We start from the raw sequence: 17,850 nt of genomic DNA on the forward strand, positions 1-17,850 counted from the left end.
ATGAGAGGGTCTGGGCAGCAGGAACTAAGTCCCTAGGAGTTACTGAGCTAAACTGGAGGCAGTGGCCTGAGGGATGGGGTGCAGAAATGGCATTTGGTGCTGGGCATTTGGACTGTTAACAGCAGTCTATCAACAGCGTTGGAATCCCCACTTCTTCACTTACTAATTCTGTGACCTTTAGTCAGTGGCTAACCCTCTTTGGGCCTCAGTTTCCTCATCTCTAAAATGGTTATATAGCACCTTCTTCAGGATGAAGAGTCATCTTGAGGATTAAATGAAGCCATCTATTGAAAATGCCTAGCACTTTTTCCGGCAAATAGTAGATGCTTAGTAAACAGAATTATTTTCTTTATTGCCTGAGCAGCATTTTAGTAATTAATCCCCGTTATTTCATCTTGGGGTGTCTCAGCTCTGTGCTCTGCCAGTCAACACCTCCTTTATTTCACTCTGCCTCCTTGCACCTTCCCCAGTTCCTTCCTCCAGGACAACACCTTCCTCCAGCACAACAGGGGCGGAGGACCCGGTCTTCCAGGGAGCAGCTTTTACACATCTGGCCCTCTGCTTTGTGATGTTGGGAAGCTGCATGTCCAGAGGCAGCAGATACTCTCAGGGGTTCTGGGCAAGTCTACAGCCATGCATCTGGTGCTCAGCTGATCCAGGATCGGTTCTGCCAGGGCACCTGGGCTCTGTTCCGTGAGCCTCTTGTCCTCCTCCTGAGACAGTGGGCTAGCCTGGGCACATGCTTATCATGGTGACAGCAGAGGGCATGAGGGTAAGTCCAGGAGCACATGTGTCTTTCAGACCTTCCACCATTTCACATCCACTAGGCCCCGTGAACTGAGGCAAGTCACGTGGCCAAACTCCCAGTCAAGGGACAGAAAACACACTCCATTTCCTTATGGAGAGAAATTTTGCAATATGGAGGTAAAAGATTTGGACAGAGGGAGGGATGAAGAATTGAAGTCCCTGGGGCAGTCTACTGAGTGTGGGAGAAACTGATGTGCTGTAATAAACCAAACGTGTCTGGGCACGGTGGCTCATACTTGTCATCCTAGTGCTTTGGGAGGCCAAGGGGGGAGGATAGCTTGAGGCCAGGAATTTGAGACCAGCCTGGGGCAACATGGTGAGACCCTGTCTTTACAAAAAATTTTAAAATTAGCCAGGACCTGTAGTCCCAGCTACTTGGGAGATTGAGGTGGGGGGATCACTTGGGCCAAGGAGATAGAGGCTGTATGAAGTGAGCTATGATTGTGCTGTTTCACTCCAGCCTGGGAAAGAGAGCGAGATTTGTCTCTAAAAATAAAAAAATTAAAAAAAAAAAAAAAAAGAGAAAGACACACACACCCACACACCCCTTTTCTTTGTCTTCACAAGAGGAATTTCTTCCATGTGATTATGAGAAACTTCTTAGAAAGAAAAAAGGTTGTGTTTAATTTAGATAATAACATGAAAGGCTTTTTCCTGGTAACTCTTGTGAACCTTCAGGCATCAGGCAACTCTCAGATGGCAAACTCCACTGTCAGTAAGGGCCTGGAATGCTCCATGAAACATACATTTTGTCCCCCAAAGCACTGCATGACTGTTTCTGCCCCACCTGGCAAGCTGTGTTCATGTCATGGATGGTGTCATTGCTGCTTTTCCCACCTGGGGGTGCTGTCTGCTTGGACAGGAGCTGGCCCAATCTGTATTTCTTGAGTTATGGAAAGGGTCATTCATGGTGGAAAGCGGAGGGAGCAGGCTCCCAGTTTCCTGTCTATTTTGGGTATGTAATTGTGCCCAGCTGGCCAACACTTCCCTCAGCCGTGTCTGTGGGTTTTCATGATGCAGGGAGTTCCTGGTCAGCCACTCAGGGGAGCTGATCTCCAGGCTGCTGGTCTTCTTGCCTTGGACCTTTTGCAGGCTCTGTGGCACTGAGCGTGGGAGAGGAGGCTGAGAGGAGGAAATGTGAACTTCCTTGCAAGCACCCTAATCTTTTCGTGCCTTAGTTCATGTGCGAATCGGGGATGCTGTCTTACAGGGTTGCTGTGAGAATTACATGACATAATTCATGTAAGGAGCTTAGAAAAGTGTATGGCACATATACACTCAATGCACATGTGTCAAGTGTGTCCCTGGGGTCCACTGGCATGTATGGATGCGTGCTGTCATGGAAACCCAGAGATCCAGCGCGGGAGTGTGACTCAGGCCAGACTGGGGAGGGGGCACCCCCACCCCACGAAGGCTTAGGGGACTGTGGCTCTAGGAAAGGCCTGGAGCCCTCCCTGTCCCCAGCTGGGGAAGCTGCCTGGTGGTTTTCTCCCTTTCTGCCCGCAATGCCAAGTCCATTCAAGGGTGGGAGGAGGTCGTGCTTAAGAGGTGAGGATGGGAAGAAGGGACCCCTATATTTTTATTTTGTTTTATTTTTAACCAGAGAGCAGTTCTGGGATAGTGGGACTAGAAACCAGTGACCCACGTTAGAGAGGTGTTAACCTAAATAACAAACAGAGAGGAGAGGAAGACTCTCTAAAAGTAGTTGATGTTTATTCCGGAACGGGCATTGCAATGGAATACCAGTGCCACCGTAAACTACGTGTGTTTTCAGGGAAGTAAAGGAAAACAAAGGTTTTTTTGTTTTGTTTTGAGACATGGTCTTGCTTTGTTGCCCAGGCTGGAGTATAGTAGTGCAATCACAACTCACTGCAGCCTCAACCTCCCAGACTCAATTGATCCTACTGCTTCAGCCTCCCAAGTAGCTGGGACCACAGACATGGCCACCACATGCTAAATTTTTTATTTAATGTTTTGTACAGATGGGGGTCTCTCTATGTTGCCCAGGCTGGTCTTGAACTCCCAGGCTCCAGTGATGCTCCTGCCTCAGCCTTCCAAAGTGTTGGGATTACAGGCATGAGCCACCATGCCTGGCAAGACAAAGGTTTTTAAAAGAAAAGTGAGGAGGATTACATCATTGCTCTGAGATAATTATCCCTGGCTAGCAGGATCCATAACAAGGGTGACACCAGTTTGAGCTGCTAGGCAGATGTTCTCGCAGTACTTTTTTGTGTGTGAGGTTATGATGGCCTTTGTGTGCAGTTGTAGGTTTTGCAGAGTCTTTTGTGATAGTTCTTATTATCAGGCATTCGTGTGTGAGAATTCTCCCTTCCTGGCCTTCCCCACCTCTATTTGTTGGGTGGAATTTTTTTTTTTTTTTTTTTTTTTGAGACAGAGTCTCTCTCAGTCGCCCAGGCTGGAGTGCAGTGGCACGATCTCAGCTCACTGCAAACTCCGCCTCCCGGGTTCATACCATTCTCCTGCCTCAGCCTCCCAAGTAGCTGGGACTACAGGCACCCGCTGCCACGTCTGGCTAATTTTTTGCATTTTTTTAGTAGAGACGGGGTTTGACCGTGTTAGTCAGGGTGGTCTCGATCTCCTGACCTCGTGATCCGCCCGCCTCGGCCTCCCAAAGTGCTGCGATTACAGACGTGAGCCACTGTGCCTGGCCGTTTTGTTTTTTAAAAGAGATTTAGAGACGCGGTCTCGCCCAGTTGCCCAGGCTAGAACGCAATGGCTATTCACAGGCATGATCACAGCTCACTGCAGCCTCGAACTCCTGGGCCGAAGTGATCCTCCTGCCTCAGCCTTGCGTGTACCTGGGACTACGGGAGCATGATACCATGCCAGGCTCCGTCAGGGTTTTTAAGGCATCATAACTCCATTTTTATTTTGGCACCCTTCACAGAGACAATGAAAGAGAGAATGTTAACCAAAGGCAAGTCCGTGCCAGGCATTCCAAACATTCACTCTTTCACTCTTCCCTTCCTCTGAGACCAAGAGGCAGAAAATGGAAGGACTGAGGTCTAGCCCCAGGTCTATGTCACTCTTTCTAATTCATCAAATTGGCATTTTGACCTTTGGATAGTTTGCTCCAGGAAGTCCGTGTGTCCATGAGAAACTTACTTCCCCTTCTTCCCCTTCTGCCTTTCTCCATCATGGTCATGACTTGGGGACATGAGCTCCAGCCTAACAGCACGTTCCCAGCATCCCCGCACCAGGCGTTGCAATGGGAGTTCACCTCGGACCACTTAGTCCCAAAGAGTGAGACAACTCACAGATGCCATGTGTTCCGTTCACTTTGCCAGTGATCCTAAAATCAACTGCAGCCCTTGGGAATGGCAGAGCCTACATGATGGTTGGTATATCTTGACAAGCAGCCCTCACACCCAGGAGAAGGCAGTGTGCTCACCTCTGTTTCCTGGCATCCCCTTGGCTCAGCTGATGACACTGATGTTTGTGAGGGTAGTTGAGTTCATGGACCTTGTGCCATATTTTCCAAAGTCCATGGCTCCATTTTGAGATCACGGTCTGAACTCTTGACTCTGGCCAGCTCTTTCCAGACGTGTCACCCAAGCCACAAGGAGGATCGAGGGAGGAAGCGAGGGTGGCTTGGGTCAGATCTCCACTGCTCCTATTGAATAAGCAAGTCCAGCTCCCACTGCCTGCCTTAGGCTGAGTCATTGGCAGCCACCCTCCCCCCTTGGACAGGGCAGCACGTAGTTGGTAATATTCTGGACACAGGCTCCCACCCATGCTTCCTGCATGCACCCTGGCCCACGGGGTCTCCTGGGATTGTTGGAGACAGCATGGTAAAGTTGACACTGCATGACACAGACCAGCTGTGGTCACAAATGTCTCTTGGCTGGCTGGCTTTCTGGGATGACTGTCTTTAAGCTGTGAATATGTGACTCAAATTTTGTTTCACTTCCTGGCTTAGTATGATGAGTCCATGGTGTTTATCTATGTGGTCATGGATTCATTTAATGAATATTTGCTGAGCACCTGCGTGATGGCTTGTGCCAGGGTCATAGCAGTAAACACATGCCCAATCTGTCTCGCAGAGGATACACAAGTAAACAGGCAGCCACAAGACACTCCAGAAGGAGTTTTAAGGGGGAAATCCCAGGACGGGCAAGGGGAAAGCCACTGGCCCAGCATCCCCAGAGAAAGCAGCAATGAAGCTCATTCTGAAGAATGAGTAGGAGCTTAGCAAGGGGAAAGGCAAGGAGGAGAGCATTTGGGAGAGGGAGTAGTGCATGCAAGAGACGAAAGCAGCAGTTGGCAGGTCCAGGTGCAGGCTGCTGAGAAGGGCTGGAGTGGGGACCGTTGAGGGACCAGGCTGCAGAAACATGCAGGAGCTGGTTAGCCATGCTAAGGAGTTTGGACTTTCCCCCAAGAGCAATGGGGAAACACTGGAGGATGCTCAGCAGGAGAGAGACAAGACCAAATTTGCATTTTGTGGGAGGCAGGTATCCGAGCAGAGCAGGGTTGGAGGCTGGGAGACTTTGGCAGTGACTGAAGGGAGATCGTAGGGGCTTGGAGGAAGGCGATAGCAAGAACAGCAAAGAGAGATGGACAAATTCAAAATATCCAGGCAAGTGATGAGATGTAACCACACTCGGCATGCTGGCTTGGGCAACTGCAGGCTGGTGGTGCCATTTCCTGAAATGAGAATCTGAGTGAGCAGGGTAGGATTTGAGGTAGATGCTAAGTTTAGTTTTTGGACACACTGAGAGTGGGACCTGTATGACCTCTAAACAAAATCGTTGATGAATTAACATCCTAGAAATGAGCAGACACCTCTATTCTTTTCTCCCAGCAGATATTACTGAGTGTCTACTATATGCCAGATAATGTTTTAGACACTGAATAAAGTGTCATTCAGGCAGCCAAGTACGACCTCAAATACCCCCTCAGTAAGCCCTACCCACAAACTGAAAACAGGAATCAGCATTATAAGCCAGCTATCAGAAAGGCTACAGATTTTTAAGATCGACAGACAAATGGTGACCTGAGGAAACTCTTCCAAAGGGCGAGATATGAGTAGCTTGATCAATGGGTGCTTTAAGGAAGTTTATGCTAGAATAATGCATGTTGTAGTTGGAGAAAAATGTCAACATTAACTCCTGGATTTTATGTTTGCATTTCCCCTTGAGGTTATACATTTCACAAATTCAGAAGTTTTTCTGTGAGAATTTCAAGAACAAGGACATCCAAAGTGCGGAAGCAGGTGAGTTTGTGTTCTCCGTGGATTAAGTCAGAATGCTGCTGACTTCAGGGGTATCTTGTGGTCTTTACGGAAGAAAGCCAGCCCATAAGCCAGGGCGCTCGTCCATAAGTTGCGATTCTTATCCACTTCCCAGTATCTGAGAAACAATAGGTGCCCTGTAAATATTTGTCAAATGTGCAGTGAGTGAAACCAAGCTTGGTAAACACATTTTCATATGCTTCTCGCCGTGATAAAGACAAACGTGTTGGTGTCAATAAATAGCTCACACCTGTAATCCCAGCAGGGAGGCCCAGACGAGTGAATCACTTGAGGTCAGGAGTTCGAGACCAGCCTGGACAACATGGTAAAACCCCATCTCTACTAAAAATACAAAAATTAGCTAGGCGTGGTGGCACGCACATGTAATCCCAGCTACTCAGGACGCTGAGGCAGGAGAATTACTTACCCCAGGAAGAGGAGGTTGGAGGTTGCAGTGAGCTCTAGCCTGGGTGACAGAGCAAGACTCTATCTCAAAAAAAAAAAAAAAAAAAAAAAAAAAAAAAAAAAAAAAAAAAAAGTAGTCTTTGTATTGAAAGACTAAACGGAATGCAGCAAGCATAAAGCAGCTGTTCTCCGTCTCTTTGGGCTCTAACCAGTCGTGACTTGGACGTTCACAGCTGCACTTGTTCAAGAGGACTTTTCTGAGGCAGGATCAAGAATCAGGATAGGTTCTTTTTTGCTAGAAAAAGGTTCATTGAGCCTCATGAGGAGGCTGGACAGCTTCTTAAAGCAGCCTTTTTTTTTTTTTTTTTTTTGGATAAACCCTACGGCATGGTGTGGCTGCCTGAGATCAGAGCCAGCCTCCTTTCCAAAGAGAGGCTAATAAATTCTTTTCTCACCTTCAACTCTGAACAGGAGAAGTAGTCTGAGACCATTTCCTGGCATGAGAGAAAGAGCTCTGGATTGATTAGTGATGGCTGCCATGCATTGGCCATCCTGAAAGTGGAAATTGACATCCAGTGAGTGAATATGTTGTATCCACAATTCTGCCCCTGCCTATAATCACCCTAATGGGCTGAGACTTTTTCTAACTCAACATAACCAGTCCACCTAAGGCGATGTAATATTTGAGATGCAAACCCCCTGAACTCCAGCACCAAACAATATCATAATATTGGTGAATAACAATAATAGTAACAGGAAGAAGAATCAGGTACCCAAGGTCACACTGTGAAACTAATGGCAAAACCAAGAAATACGTAGATGGGGCTAGTGGCCCTACAGGTCCTGTCTGGCATTCAGATTGAGGGTTTTAGGCACCTCTCCTTTCCCCAGCTCTGTACTAACAACACAGGAGCTGAGCCATGCAGAGTCCTCTCCCCATGACCTCTCGAGCCTCACCTGGCCTGGCATCCTCGGTTTCGCCCTCTGCCCTCCTCTATCAAAAAGCCTCTTCTTTTAGTGATCACTGATTTTATCCTCAGGTTAGATGCCCCTGAATAAAGTCTTCTACAGTTTGGAAAGAGCCTTCTTTTATTGTCAAGGGAGGGTCACGAGAATCCTACTCTCTTTGGTAGGCCTGCTATTACATTTCAGATGGGTCATGCTTTGGAACTCATAGTGCAGTAGTTCTCAACAGGGAACGGGGGGTGATTTGGCTTCACTGGGGATACTTGGCAATGTCTGGAAACATTTTTGGTTGTCAACACTGAGGAGGGAGTGCTACTGGCATGTAGTGAGTAGATGCCAGGGCTGCTACTGGGCATCTACAGTGCACGGGACAGCTCCCCAAAACACATGTATCTGGCCCAAAATGTTTACAATGTCAGGGCTGAGAAACACTGTCGTAGGGGAAGCCAGAACGTTCTTGTTGCCTTGGCCCCCCAGGAGTGCCCCAGACAACATCCCTGTTCCACAAAGCTTTTCCTGATTCCCCACATTGGAGGGCAGCACGAGTGCCTCTGAAGTCCTACAGCTGTTAGCCGACAGCTGTCCTGGACATGTGGCATGTCCTGGGTGACCTCGTAAGACTCCTTCAGTGTCCCCCTCAAAGCCACTAAGCCCCCGAGGCCCACACTTCACCACTTCCTTTCTGAGATGCCTGCTGCTTGCCTGCTTCATCTGCTTAATGATCCACCGAGCAAAGGAGTTGGGGGAGAGGAAGCTGATGCATCTTTGGGTGGGGACGTTATTGATGTGTTTGCTCAGCATCATTTTCTCTCCTCAGATGTGATTCTCGAGTGCCTGGGCTTCAAATGGGAACTCCATCAGCCCCAGCTTTTTCAGTCTGAGACCTTGGCCAAGCTCTACCTGAAAGCCCTGATGCAGGGCACCACATACCCCCTGAGGGAGCTGGAGGAGCTTCTGCGAGGTACTTCCTCTCTGGTGCCCAGTGCTGGAGCCTCAGTGCCCTCTAGCTTGAGGGTCCCAGCTTGGAACATGGTTATCTGTTTTGAGACCACGGTCACTCTAGCAGTCAAGAGCAAGGCTCCACGGTGTTATCTCATCCCGTGACAGCCTCAGTTTCCTCAACTGTAAAATGGGGATAATAGTTCTTAGGATGCGGCTTTGAAGAGTAGAGGAAGTACTAGGTGTGAGGTTCTAGAACAAGGCCTGGCGCACAGTGAGCACTCAGTACATGCCAATTATTATCCTTGAAATAACCCGAGTCTTGTCTGGCCAGCCCAGACATACAGACTCTACCTACTTCTTTGAAAAGGAAAAATGGGCTGTGGGGAATTTTCTGAAGAGCTTTTTGGAAGGAAGGTGGAGTTCTGATATCTGTGACTTCTTTGGCCCTAAGTGTGCTATTCAAGGCCCATATGTGTGCATCTATTTTGTTGTTGTCTTTGCTTTTCTTTCCTCTTCTCTTCTCATCTCTCTTCTACCTCATTCCAAAAAGAATGTAGGCCACTTCTTTCTTTGTCTCCCAGCAGGGAGGCCTGACCACCCCAGCCTCCTCTCACCTGGTCTCTAAGTTGTCTCCATCTGCACTGCCAGCTGCTGCTTTGGGCTACAGGTTGGCATCCCCTCGGGCTGACTCATAAGCAGGTGCCATGGAAAATTTGAGGCCCCCAAAGCCAGCCAGCATACCAGTCATGATGGGCTTTCATTTCCAAGACATGACAGCAAAGCCCTGTTATTCTAGAGTCAGACAGGCAGCCGGAGCCCCCAGTCATTCCCCCTCCCTGAGCCTGAGCCTGGAGGGAGAGCCCCGCTGCCTGCGGGAATCTGACTCAGTCCTTCCCCGCGGTGCAGGCAGTGAGAGCCAGCTGGGCTCTGCAGGACTGCGGCAACCTCGGTGTTGGCTCATGAGCCTCTGTGCTCTTCTGAAACCTTTGTCCCAGTGTCTTCAACAGCCAGACTGGGCTCTTCCATCTCCCCTGTACCCAAGTCAAAACATTCACCAGACCATCTGTGAAAGGCTCTGGTGAGCCAGACAGTGAGTTCATGGAAAAGCAGGAGAATTTGGAAGTGGAAATGGAGTCATTAACATTATGGTCTTTAACGTGTCTAGAATGGGTCACTAAAATGAAAATATTTGGCCCTGCTAAGACAGCCACTCTGATCCAAGCCTTCCTGCTAGAGGCTGCGCCTGGCTGGGAGACAAGAGGGAAGGTGCAGAGATGAAACCCCAGTGCCCTGGACTGTCACGACTCCAGTGTCTCCTCACAAGCTCCATGGACTGATCAAGCCCTGGGATTCATGTCTTTCAATAGGAACAGTCAGAGTCCTTCATGTGCCTTTGAAAGCGAACATATCTCACAATGGTGGTTTGCATACCTGTCTCACAGTTATCACTTGCATGTTCTTGAGATCATCTGTGTTGCTCATCCTGGAACTTCTGACCAGACCCTGGAGTGCTGGACTCTGCAGAGATGCACAGGCTCTCCAGCTGCTCGATTTCCTTCCATGGAGAGTGGAGGAGCAGCTGTCTGGAGAGGACGTGTTTATTCTCTAGCGGGGAATCCAAGAAGGAAGTGGCCCACTTACCGAAAACAAACTAACCACCTTGGCTTTGGAGAACCTTGGAGAAGAGTGTGAACAAATTATTGATATCTTATCCGATTTGGGGGTTTTACTCAACCTGGAGGGAATATTGAACTTCTGCCTTTCACTTACTCTGACAGAACTGATTCCCTCCCTCCCTCCCTCTCTTCCTTCTTCTCTTCCTTCCTTCCTATGTGGAATGCTTAGCTTATGCCAGGCATTGTGCTAGGAGCTTACCATCTGAGGGGACAGACAAACCCAAAATGATGGGAAAGCATGACAAATACTGTGACACATTATAATATTAACTGCCACCTCTTGCATGCCTACTGTGTGCCAGGCACTCACATGCATCCTCCCATTTACTCCCTGCCATGGGATGGATGGCAGGCTGGCATGAGCAGATGGGAGGCCGTGTAGTCATGCCGGAGAAGCATGTGACCCAGAGTGGAATAAGCCTGGTGCTTAGGAAGTTCTCAGTGAGTATTTGCTGAGTGAGAGCCAGCACAGAGCCAGGTGATAGACGACAGCGCGGGGAAACGGAGGGCAAAGGATCCTTTGCTCTCTTTTTCTTTGTAGCTGCACAGGATGATGGACTTTTTGGCTCTGGCTCACATCATTTTTCATTATCTGGAACCTTGAGTTCCCTGGTGATGGAATCCACGTGCTGCATTCATTCAGCCAATATTTACTAGCACCAGTGTGTGTGAGCCTGGGGTGGGCCCAGGGGATGGAGCGGTGAGTGAACCACCTCAGCTGAGCTGCCAGGGAGAAAAGCACAACAGGGGCACAGAGTAGTAAATGGAAGGTCATGGTCAAGTTAGTCTCTGAAGAAGAATAAAGCCAGTTAGCGGGGGAGTGGGGTGCTACCTTACATCTGGAGTCAGGAAAGGCCTCTCAGAGGGAAGGACAAGTGAGAAGACCCCTGATGAGGGAGGGAGGGCGGGAGTCCCACACCATCCCGTGGAGCATGCTGGTGGGCGGGGCGGGGGGTGGGGGGGCAGGTGGGGGTGTGATGGGCAGAGCGGTGGGCAGGGATTGTAGGCCATGTAGGAATTGGGGCTGCTGGTAGGGCCTTGGCTTTTGTGCCAAGGTTGTGGGGTACCTCTGGAGACCTGAGGGCAATGCCACTCTGTAACTCACATTCTAGGATGACTGAGTGGATGGCATTGGCTAGCAATGAATTGGGCTACCTTTTCCCTTCCTCCTGGAAATCCTCGGTGGCAGGGGTCCCCAGAGTGGAGCTGTCTGGGGCAGAGTGACAGTAGCCACCATATGGACACCTCAGTCCCATGTTCACCCTTCAGCCGGTGGCACTCCCACTGCCTGCCTGCACTGCCCCAGGTGCTCTGGGTTCAGAAATGACTGCAGTTCACTCTGCCCTCAAACTGCTCACAGCCTAATAAGAGAAAGGATAAGGGAGGTCATAAATATGTAAAATGCAGTGTGAGCATCAGTTTTTCAGTTTTGACAATGCAGAGGGCTATGCAGGATCGTTGGGGGAAGTTAGGCGAGGGATATGAGGGAACTCTGCACTATTTTTGCAACTTCTTATGAGTCTTAAACTATTTCAAAATAAACAGGTATTTAAAAATGCATCTATGGGCCGGGTGCGGTGGTTCATATTTGTAATCCCAGCACTTTGGGAGGCCAAGGCGGGCAGATCACCTGAGGTCAGCAGTTCGAGACCAGCCTGGCCAACATGGTAAAACTCCATTTTCACTAAAAATGTAAAACCAGTCAGGCATGGTGGTGCATGCCTATAATCCCAGCTACTTGGGAGGCCGAGGCAGGAGAATAGCTTGAACCCAGAAGGCGGAGGTTGCAGTGAGCTGAGACAGTGCCACTGTACTCTAGCCTGGGTGACAAGAGTGAAACTCCATCTCACACACAAAAATTAAATAAATAAATAGATAGATAGATAGATTACATCTATGAAACAAAGAAAATATAGTGTGATACATGTCTTGATACCTCACGGTCATGCCAGGGTGGTGGGTGCCTCCCACTGTGTCTTCACCATGGTTATCACCTCCATCCATCATCATCTCATTGCCTTTACTAGCTCAATCACCTAAGAAGACCAAAGAAAAATCCCCTGCAAAGAGGATGATCATTTCCTTGAAGATCAATGACCCACTGGTCACTAAAGTCGGTATGTATATACCTGTCTATATTCTGAGAATGCCATTGAACAAATGGTCCTCCCAGATTTAAAAATGAACAAGCAACAGCGAAGCAAAACAAACCAACAGTAGACAGTGTTCAGTGCTCTCTTATTCAAAAGGCCCAAACGTGCAAAGAAAGAAGGGGCGAGAAGGCTAGGGTGACCTGGGGAAATGGAAGAAGGTGGAATATTACTAAAGAGAGGTTCTTGTCATCGAGAAAGGGTGTGAAGGATGCAGAGACCGGGAAAAGATAGCGGCTTCTCAGAGACAGACCCAGCGCAAGAGGAGTTGCCGCTCTAGGCTCACACCCACCCAGGGAAACCATCAGGCCCAGCCTTGCTCCCAAATAGCACTTCACCTGCCTCTTCCTGCCAAGGACCACCCCCTGCCTCCCCGAACTTGGGCTCACTCCCCATCCCCTCACAGCCACTCAGGGGTAGACTTATTTGTTGCCCCTGTCTCTCTTGTTTTTGCAACTTCTTATGAGTCTTAAACTATTTCAAAATAAACAGATATTTAAAAATGCATCTATGGGCTGGGTGCGGTGGTTCACATTTGTAATCCCAGCACTTTGGGAGGCCATGTGATGGCACTTGTTTAGGAATCGCTTGGTGAGGAAACTTCAGCACTAGTTGGGCCATTTGTCACCAGAGGACACTCTGATGGTGAATCAGCCAAGTCCATCTGGCCCCTAGCCATGCAGTTCAGTTCCTGAACCATCAAATTATTCTAGCTCTTTCCGAGAGTCTTTAACCTTTTTGGAAATCCCCAGACTCCAAGGAGAATCTGCTATAAGATATATATTGTCTCCAGAAAAAAAAAAAAAAATGCATGACTTGCACACAACATTCTGCACATATTTGAGTAGTCACATTCCTGCACAGGCCACAGACCCCAGGTTAGGAGAGAACCCAAGATGGTCTCACCCCTGAGAACAGGCTTAAAGGAGGATCCTTTCAGCAGAAGCTCTGCTTTCTTTAGCTTCAGCCTCAACTCCTTTGGGAAGGCTGGCAGCATAGACCGTCAGCTTCCGGGTGGTGCCTGCATCCAGGTCAGAGATGGTGCATTTTCTCTAAGGGCACCTCTGCCTGCCCAGCTGCAGTAGTGAGGGAGGGCCCTGGGTGGTGTCCTGTGTGCAGAGCCCCACACTGACGGCTGTCTTGGCTGTGTCTCCCCAGCCTTCGCCACGGCCCTGAAGAACCTCTACGTGAGTGAGGTGGAGATTAACTTGGAAGATGTACTGGGGGTGCTGGCTTCCGCCCACATCCTCCAGTTCAGTGGCCTGTTTCAAAGGTAAGGAAACAAGGCTGACTTCGGGCAGAGCCAGGCCTGGGGGAAATCGGAAGGGCAATTCCTGGCCCATTTGGTAGAACATTCCTCTTCACTGGGCTAAGACACCTCAGGTGTCTTTGTGCCAAGCATGGCCTTGAGCCTGGAAAGGAACTGAGACACTCATTCACAATAACAGGTGAGCCATCTCTCCAGCAACATACTAGTTTTAATCAAACGATTCTCGACTCGCAGGAATGAAATGCAAATGGGGGGGATTTCTACCACTGGGAGAGACTTCATGCGTATACACAGTGACTTCCTAGTAGCCCTCAAACCAGGCTTGCTTATCAATTTCACCCCTTTTCATTGTTGGCTAAAAAAAAAAAAAATCTTTCTCCTTCAAGTCATACGCACACACACAAGCTGGCAACTGGAGGGTAAGCTGACTTTCCCATCACTGTCAGTCCTCGTTTTTCCTGCTCATTTGAGATAGTCTTGTTTTTTCTTGTTAATAATATTTTTATTGTTATAAATGTTACATACGGTCATTGTAGGTCTTTTGGAAGAGAGGAAAATGCAAAGTTAAAATTGCCCAACAATGCCCCTGCCCATTTTAGGCATAGCCTCTCTTTTGGACATTCAGACCCTGCTGGCCCACCTGGGCTGCCCGGCAGGAGGGTTCCTCAGGGTGTGTCGGTGTGGGGAGGAGGTGGTGGGGGGCCAGGAGGCATTCGAAGTGGGTTGGCATTGAATGTGAAAGCTTCCTCATCCTGACAAGGGTTGCCTGGGCTCATGGATGCGGAAATCATGAGCGTGAGGGGGTAACAGACATTGCTGGGTGTTTCCGCCTGCCTCCAAGCGACCCGGGAAGCACACCCTGATGGGGTGAGATCAGAGCTCCCAGTTTGCGTTGGGCTTTTCCTGCGAAGCCAAAAGCAACCTGGGTCCATGCAGGGTCTGTGCTCAGTTCTGCAATAAGGTGCCCCTTGGTCTCCATGTACCTTGGCAGTCTCTGACATAAAATGTGGCTTATAACATTTGTCCCATCTACTTCCCAGGACTTTGTTGGGGAGTAGGGGATGTCAGCACATAGGGCTTTGGGATGGAGTGTTTGCCTTTCAGTTCTTAGCTCTTTGCAGGGATGACCTCATTTCATCTTCCCTGCAACCCTAGGAGGTAGGACTATTACTATGCTCATTTTACAGATGAGAAAACTGGGACTTTGGGAAGTAAGTAACTTGGCCAAGGCCACACAGCTGCCAAGTAGAGAAGCCAGGACTGGAAGGTCAACGGGACCTGGAACCTGGACCTCTAACACTGTACTATTCCACTTTGCTTGGGTGAGGTGGTAATGTTGTCACTTGCGCATTTGTGGTTCTGACCCTCCCTTCGATGGCATTTAGTCAGGAGAGGTTTGCTTAGGGTCACCCACTTGTCAGTTTACTCACTGACACCTACACTCATTCATTCATCTGCCTCAAGGACGATTTCTTGGGCTTCTCTGGGAGGCCAAGGAGACAGTGAGGGACCAGATGGGCAGGATCCCTGCCCTCTAAAATCTCCTGTCCAACCGTCTCCAAGACACCAGAAGTGAGTAAAGGTGGATAGAATGAAGTTTGGGAATTCCTAACTGGAAAATTTTGTGCTATGTATTATTAAGTTCAAGCAAAATTAGTATCTATAATAAGAAAGAGCATTTCTTAGATTTTCTCCTCCCTTTTCTGTGTGTCCTGTAATATTCCTTCATTCCATTAATGCTTATGAAAGGGTAAGTGAACCAAGTGGAAAATCATTCATGGGATTCGTTTCTGTTGAATATTTTGTTTCATCTCCTGGGCTTTTTCGGGGATGTGTGCCTACTGCATTGATGTCCTGAAGACAGAGGTGGTATCTTGTGGCTTTTTTCCCCTAATTCCTGATGCGATTCAGTATAAAGAAGAGATCCGGGCGGGAGGTGGTCTGCCTGTTTTGTTTACTTCTTAAATGTCAGTCTCTTTTTCTGAGTGAGTGAAGGAATGAATGAGTATACCATCCAAGCCGAGAGAAGACATTAGCTGCTCTGCAGAGGGGAGAGACAGATCTCTCCTGGGGATCTTACAGGTTTCAATTCGTTTTTTGTAGAGTTCACACAGTTAGATTCAACCCCACGCACGTTTTTGATCTGGTGCCTCATTCTGGGGACTCCTGAAATGACTGGGTCCAGGCCTTTGATCTGGAGCATCTGGCAGCCTCGTTGGGAACGCAAGTGCCTGGACCCCTCTGCAGGGGACACACATTGAGAAGGGCCTGGAGTCTTGAAGAGGCACTCCAGTGTGTCGGCATGGTCAGACTGTGGAGTTAGGTGGCCGTGGTAGATGGGAGATGAGTAGTTGCAGGCAGAGCCAACTGGTGTAGCATCTTAGAACCATCTAAGGAATCTGGCCTTGACCCAGAAGGTGGTGGGGTGAAAAGTCCAGGTTTTCCTGAGATGTCTATGCCCCTTCCACTGTATATATCTCCCACTGTCAGCCCAGCATAGTCTTGTGATGTATAACTATGACATCGAAGCTCCTTTACACAGAGAATTTCTGAGCAGCTATTTCCTGGTGCGGTCCAGGAAGTTATCTCTGACCTGAGTGCTGGCAGGGCAGCTTCCCTCTTGAAGTGGGGCCTCTGGCCACCTTCTATCTCCAAGCCTCAGCTGCCCTACTGTAGGAGCAGACTGGAAGCCGCATCTCACCTTCAGAACTCTCGCCCTGGCTTCTCCAGAGATGAACCAAAAACATCAGCTTCTTGGTTCCTCCTTTCCCCTCCCCCCACCTTGTTTTGAATGCCAGAGCAGGAAGGGCTTTGCAGCTAATGAGCCAAACCTTTCATTCCACTGATGAGCAAACATAGGCTTGCCTGAAGCTGATGGGACCTGCCCAAGATTCTCCAGATAATTGTGGTGGGGCTGGGATTCCAGGTCAGAGGCCAGGGCGGGCCTGCACACAGTTGGGCTGAGTCTTGCCTGCCTTTGAGAGGCTGATGGCGCAGTTGACAGGGTGTGGCGTCATCGGATACATGTGTGTTTGTGTTTCTGTGTAACAGAAGCGCCCCAGGTCACTCTGATAGCATCACAATGTTCAGGTGCTGAATGAGACCTCACAGGTTATCTCAGCTGAGCTCCCACACAGTGGGAAATTGCCAGATGACTGCTTGATTCTGAATCATACATACCCGAGGCCTCCCATCTTGAAGGGATGCAGTGTGTGCACACAGCGTCCACTGGGTGATGTTCCTTTGACTCTCATGTCAATATCTTCATTGGCACTTGGGCTAGAGTCACAGCTGGGATTATGGCTGTCTCATGCATGTCCCAGCACATGTGTGCATGCATGTGTATGCACACACGCTCACACACATACACATGGAGCACCTCCCTGGTTGTCACTTGGGTTCCTCCAGGCTCACAGCGCCAGAGGGGCATTTCCTTGCCTCCATGCAGGGCTGAGCTTCCTCTGTGGGCAACTTCCTGGTCCCTTAGAATTTCCGGAAGTGGAAACCCCCCACCTCCCTGAGCCCAGAGGCGAGCCTGGGTGGCTTTCTTTGCTTCCTTTGGTCTGGAAAGTCTGATTATTCCAGTCCAGCCCAGCCAATGGGTTTGACCGTGAGGAAGGGGAAGCATAAGAGAAGGTGTCAGCCTCCTAGGACACTCATTTCTCCTCCGCAACTCCAAGCCCAGTTAGTGCTCCCTGTAGGTTTCGACAGACAACAGCTAGCACCTAAAGGCTCCTGTGCCCAATGAGGGTGGGGCCCGAGCCTCCTGTTCAGCCTCGTCATACCTTGGGCTTCCCCCTGTGCTGACTGGTGAGGCCATGAGCTCCAGGAGGAAAGGGCCTCCATCTGTCCCTGCTGGCATTTCCAGAACCAGCAGCGCAGGTCAGCACAGAGCTGGCACTCAGGATGGATGTGGATGGGGAGGGTTGCTTCCCAGCAGTCTGTTGGGAGGTGGAGGGAGGTAAGGAACCAGGTAGAAGAAGGAAGGCATGGAAATCAAAACTAAGGCAGTATGTGGGGAGGAGCAATCAGGGTGACTTCCAGGAGGAGGTGGTGCTGGACCTGAGCTTGGAAGAATTACGGCAGTCAATGGGGGAGAGAGAGGGGACAGGGCAGAGCAGCATTAAACTGGGATGAGCCTGGCCACTGAGACCCAGTGCAGTTGCAATGGCCGGAGGTTTGGATGAGCCCAGGTCATGCAGGATCTTGTAGCCACATGAGCAGGTCTTGGTTCAGTCAGCAGAGTGGGGAGCCTGGGCTTGGGAGGGGAGAGTGGCAGAGCCTCTGTGCTTTAGGCTGAGCCCCTCCTGTGTGAAGGATGTGGTAGATATGTGGGAGGCTGCAGGGCAGGGAGGCTGGCTGTTGAGAGGCTATGCAGAGGCT

At 49.5% G+C, this 17,850-nt stretch overlaps 1 protein-coding gene across 6 annotated transcripts in view; it reads left to right on the plus strand.

Annotated features, from left to right (window-relative positions):
- BTBD16 (BTB domain containing 16) overlaps window positions 1-17,850 on the plus strand; it is an 87,320-nt gene that overhangs the window by 20,143 nt on the left and 49,327 nt on the right. For all 6 annotated transcript variants that reach the window (XM_050802974.1, XM_050802978.1, XM_050802979.1 and 3 more), the window contains exons 6-9: window positions 5,967-6,040; window positions 8,247-8,390; window positions 12,075-12,164; window positions 13,356-13,470. In XM_050802974.1, the coding sequence (XP_050658931.1) occupies window positions 5,967-6,040; window positions 8,247-8,390; window positions 12,075-12,164; window positions 13,356-13,470 (423 nt within the window). The remainder of the gene's footprint in view (window positions 1-5,966; window positions 6,041-8,246; window positions 8,391-12,074; window positions 12,165-13,355; window positions 13,471-17,850) is intronic.

The sequence above is a fragment of the Macaca thibetana genome, chromosome 9 (genome assembly GCF_024542745.1).
Source record: "Macaca thibetana thibetana isolate TM-01 chromosome 9, ASM2454274v1, whole genome shotgun sequence".
Lineage (NCBI taxonomy): Eukaryota > Metazoa > Chordata > Mammalia > Primates > Cercopithecidae > Macaca > Macaca thibetana.